At 38.1% G+C, this 5210-nt stretch overlaps 1 protein-coding gene across 1 annotated transcript in view; it reads left to right on the top strand.

Annotated features, from left to right (window-relative positions):
- Window positions 1–5210, top strand: part of LOC107295200 (microfibril-associated glycoprotein 4-like) — an 18472-nt gene that overhangs the window by 6906 nt on the left and 6356 nt on the right. The window contains exon 2 of the mRNA XM_015824505.1: window positions 665–755. Within this exon, the coding sequence (XP_015679991.1) occupies window positions 665–755 (91 nt within the window). The remainder of the gene's footprint in view (window positions 1–664; window positions 756–5210) is intronic.

Here is a 5210-nt window from a genome sequence, read left to right as displayed (position 1 = left end):
GAGAGAGGAAAGAGAGAAAGTTAGAGGAAAGAGAAAGAGAGAAAGAGAAAAGAGAAAGAGAGAGAGGAAAGAGAAAGAGAAAGAGAGAGAGGGGAGAGGAAAGGGAAAGGAAAGAGAGGGAGAGGAAAAAGGCATAAAATAATTCATTTGCATTTAATTGTAATGGTTCAAAGAATGTTCGGAAAAATGTTCGGCCCTCCAGCACGTTCACTTCATCCAATCTGGCCCTCTTTGAAAAAAGTTTGGACACCCCTGATATACTGTATATTATAATTAGGCTGGTCACACAGTCAGACAGATGTTTAGACTAGATTTGGCATTTTTCTCCATCCAACAAGTCCTTTCCAAGGACCTGAGATAGGCAGATATTGTTGTTTAATAATAATATATTGTCGCAAGTTGTAAGTTGCTCCAAGTAAAGCTGCCTTCTTCAATTTACTGATGGTGATTTTGTCAATGCTGATAGTGTTCAAGTAGTGTTCCAAATGTTTTGGAATTGCATCCAAGTTGCCTGTCTGTAATATCTTTGCTTTCCTTTGTCACATTCATTCTACATCTACTTGCAGATCTTTATAAAACAATGACAATTATATTATTGTTAATAATAAGGTGCCTCTCTCCTCAGTATGTACCTTGGATGACAAGTCATGCTTTTTCATTTTAGCTTTCTCAGGCCTCCTCATTTCTGCCCATCTCTCTGTTCCTCCTTTTACTTCTTCAGCTGCCAACATTGCAAGGACAGGCCATCAACTCAGGTAAGTGCTCTTGAGGCTGATTTATGGCACATACTCAGAATCCTCTATATGCTCTTTCCACATTATGTCGACTGAAAAAAGGCAGTAATACCAGCTTTAGATGAAGTAATTTCAGCCATCTTTAGGTTGGACAAGAAAGAATTCTTATCTAAGACTATGAAAATCTGCTTGTCAATATAGGTGATACAGAACTTGTTATGACTCAGGGGCATAGAATTCTCTAAATCCTAAAACAAGCCTCTCAGATGCCTCTCCCTATTCTAACTTTTTTTTTGTGCCTTCAAGTCAATCTATACTACTGACTGATTGGTAAGTTCCTTCAGTTCTCTTGGCAAAGTTTCCGAAGTGGTTTACCATTGCCTACTTTCTAAGGCTGAGAGAAAATGACTGGCCCAAGGTCAGTCTGGCTTTGTCCCTAAGGTAGACCAGAACTCACGGTCTCCTGGATTTTAGCCTGATGCTTTAACCACCATACCAAACTGGGTCTCCATTCCAACTTGATTCATCAGTTAAAGACTTCAGGGTTTCATGTGTTCCAGTGCTTGGGGTCTCCCTGACAAGCTTCTGCTAGGGAGAAAAGGCAGCAGCTCATAATGCTCTCCTGGGAGTGCAGTACTGCCAGAAAATTGTGCCAGTACTTGGGTTATTGGATGGAGTCTATGATAATTCACCATGGCCAACTCACCATAGCCAACTTGCTGCAGGCAACTCACCATGAGATAATTCACTGCGGGACAAGAGTTACACAAATATCAAAGAAATGGTGGGATGGAATCATTAAAAAAGGATGCAAAAGGAAGGACAGGATGAAATGTGAATGACAAAAATTACAATATTTTTTTATTTATTTCAAATAATTAAATCGAATTGTTAAATTGTCCTGCAGCAAGTTGTCTCGCAGCGAGTTGGTCATGGTGAGTTGTCCCCTTCCGTATTAGAAGTGGGTTGAAAAAATCCTGATGATTCCTAGATAGCACCAACAATATAGAAACTTCTCTATCTCTTTCCTGCCATTTAGTGACTGACCTAGGAGTGCATGTTACGTTTATGTATTGTCTGTCAGGGAACCCTCAGCCATTATATTGCTCCCAGAAAATGATTAGATTTCTTTATGGTTGCATATCAGCTCTACAACAGATCACAACCAACTTTGTTTTCTAAAGATTATAGGCTCAACTAAGGGTTCTTAGAACTATGGCCATTTACCCCATCTGAAGTGTATTAATGTCATTGGCACGACTCAGTATAAAGCACCTTCCTCTACTATTAAATAGAGCACTTGTGCTAAAAAGTAAAGAAACTCTCAAGTCGAGCTTAACTCTTGATGATTCTGACTGTGAAGCTTTTTTGGCAGCTTTATGAAAGTTTGCCATTGTTTTGTGGTTTCTTTGATTTCCTAATCTAGCTAACAGGCATGACATTCCATAATCCTCATGATCCAAATACTAATCAGGGCTGACCCTACATGGCTTCTGAGATCAGCCAAGTCCATTTGTTAAAACATTTCAAGACAGATAAACTTTTACTGCCAGAACTGCTCTTTGCATACATTTTTTTTAATCTGGGCCAGCCCTAGTCTGCTGAGCAGACTGAGCCATTTTTTAACAATAAATGAAGAACATCAAAACATAGTCCACTTTCAGGCAAGCACAAAAGACACGAACAAGCATTTAAATTATCTTTTCAGCTTCTGAACAGCTGTTTGCAATCAAATTGGACAGAAAAATACACTGCTTCCAGTTAGCCAGAAAGTCTCCTCTTGGGAGGTCATTTGTGGCTTGCAGCTTGCCCGACCTGGCTTACATTACAGCATCTTTTGCCTTTTTAAACATAGGATCTTTTCACTATAGTTAAATACAGTGTTCTGGAATACCCAAAATAGCAATAGCACTTAGACTTATATACCGCTTCACAGTGATTTACAGCCCTCTCTAAGTGGTTTACAGAATCAGCATATTGCCCCCAACAATCTGGGTCCTCCTTTTACCAACCTTGAGCTGGTCAGAATTGAACTGCTGGCATTCAGCAGAATTAACCTCCAATACTGCATTCTAACCACTGTACCACTATGGCTATATCCAACAATTATGTTTCTTGGATAGGATGTTTCTTTATTTTTACAATGCAGTATAGAGAATCTTGAATCTTGTCAGGTCTGTTGTCCATCTAGTCCAGAAATGGCTATTTTGAGAGCAGTGTTCCAAGTTTCCAAGGGGAGAGTTTGCTGATCATATGCTGCCTATTAACTGGAGAAATGTTGAAGTGTTGAAACAGGACGTTTCTTACATGCAATCCAAATATTAATTGATTAAGCTGTGATTCTCCTGTTCCCTTACTTCCATATTAATCCTTTGCACAGTTTACAATATAAGTATCCTATCTTTGCATGTGAATGATTCCTAATTAATAGTGCAGAACAATGTTAATTCACCAACTGAACAATTATTTCAAAAGAAACACACAAACACACATTGGGTTGGGAAAAGTTAATAGGAAAAAAAAACAAAGAAATCCAGCACTATGAAGATATTTAAGCCATGTACTTGCATTTATCTTAAAGTCTTTTGGAAGATCCTGTTTCTGACTGATGAGTGAGCATTAATTATGAAGTCAGAGAGGCTTTCTTGAAGAGGACACTGGAGTATCTAGTACCATGATAGAAATAGCCCCCTTGCTGTTTACTGCCTTCATACCTCAGATGGTGAAGGGGCCCTAAACATTAATCTGGTTGCTCAGATGCACTAATCTGCAAGAACTGAAAAACCCCATCCCTGATACAATGGTGTCAGCTTTATCAGGTGGACCAGACAAGAAACAAGACTGGATAAACTAATACCACTCTAGTGTAAAGCTACATTAGTGTGAAAATACAATTCTCTTGCCATCTCCTTTACAGCCTAATAATTTAGGGAAAGTCCCTCTTCAGTCTCTTGCCCTTCCTATTATGGAGCTTCAGGCTATGCTGTCTCTTATCTGACCATTCACCTGGCTTCCTAAGATAATTCCCACATACCATTATAAAGGAGAGTGTCAGCCTTGAGCTATGGTCTCATCCTTAACACAGAAGATGCATTGAAAATCTCTGCTTGTTATCATCCATACTCACAACATCAGCAATCTGTTGTAATCTGTTGGGATAATAAAACAGAGTTTCGTATCCCATATATATTATTGGAAGAGGAAGAATAGAATTTCAATGAAGTAGGCAACATATAACCTTTGTAGCATTTTATCACACTCCTCCCTTGGTAACAAAATATTATAGGATTACTACTGACCAGCCTGCTCTTTCAGGATATTGCCAACCACTGTTTTCTTCTTTCTCAATAATTATTCTGCTAGTAAAATTCTGTTATTTTTCTTGTGAGGCTCAAGCAATGTCAAATGATTCTACTATAATGGGCAGAATATTTCATAGAACATAGAATAATGGGGTTGAAAGGGACCTTGGAGGGCTTCTAGTCCAACCCCCTGCTTAAGTAGGAGACTCTATATCATTCTGGACAAATGGTTGTTCAGTCTCTTCTTGAAAACCTTCAGTGTGGAGCACCCACAACTTCCAGAGATAGGTCGTTCCACTAATTAATTGTTCTCACTATCAGGAAATTTCTTCTTAGTTCTAGATAACTAAGGGGATAACAGATGATTTTCCATCTGTTAGCTGATATTTTTTTCCTCCACATATATTGTTTAAACTGTACTGGAAGAATGAACAAATAGCTTCCCATGTATGGAAGAATTTCTAGAAAAGTCTTAGTTGATGCCAGTTACTACAGTATAAAGATCACTGCTTGCTATCCCTGCACAGAATCAAGAGTGTCTTTTGACAGAGATAATAACTAAAACAATTCCTTAATAGGACTTTTGGCTAGAAGTTTCTTGCTTATATGAATTTTGAGGGCTTTTCATGCTTGGTGACTATTTAGTTACTACTTACATGCACATATGCACAATCCCCACAACCTATAAACACCCATTTCAATGAGGATTAAGGAGAAATATGTATACATTTGAAATCTATCCGGAAAGGAAAAATTTTAGCCCTTATGCCTGGAGAAATGGGGTGACATTCAAACTCATCCAATCAGTGTCTTCAGTGACCTGATCACTGTATGATTAGCATGGGAAAATTGCATTAAGGCTTTGGGATGCATATTTAGGTAGGCTCGGTAAATATTTTACAATCTTTATTTGGAAAGATACAGAAAAAGAATATGGAAAATCTTTTTTTTTTTTTATTTTTATTTTTTATTGAGAATTTTTAAAAGTTTTACAATATATCTCCCCCCCTCCCTCAACCCACCCTTCCCCACCCCCCTCCCTTCCCCCCGACTTCCCAGAGCTACACACAGGGTTTACAATACAATAATTATATTCTATCTTAAATTATGTTACCCTAAAATTAACAATTCTATAACATCCTTTAGCTCCCTCTTAAACTAATATATCAATCAT

The sequence above is a fragment of the Protobothrops mucrosquamatus genome, unplaced genomic scaffold (assembly GCF_001527695.2).
Source record: "Protobothrops mucrosquamatus isolate PMUCROS unplaced genomic scaffold, P.Mucros_1.0 scaffold2260, whole genome shotgun sequence".
NCBI lineage: Eukaryota > Metazoa > Chordata > Lepidosauria > Squamata > Viperidae > Protobothrops > Protobothrops mucrosquamatus.
Note: the sequence above shows the minus strand (reverse complement) of the source record. Positions and strands in the feature narration are given on the sequence as shown.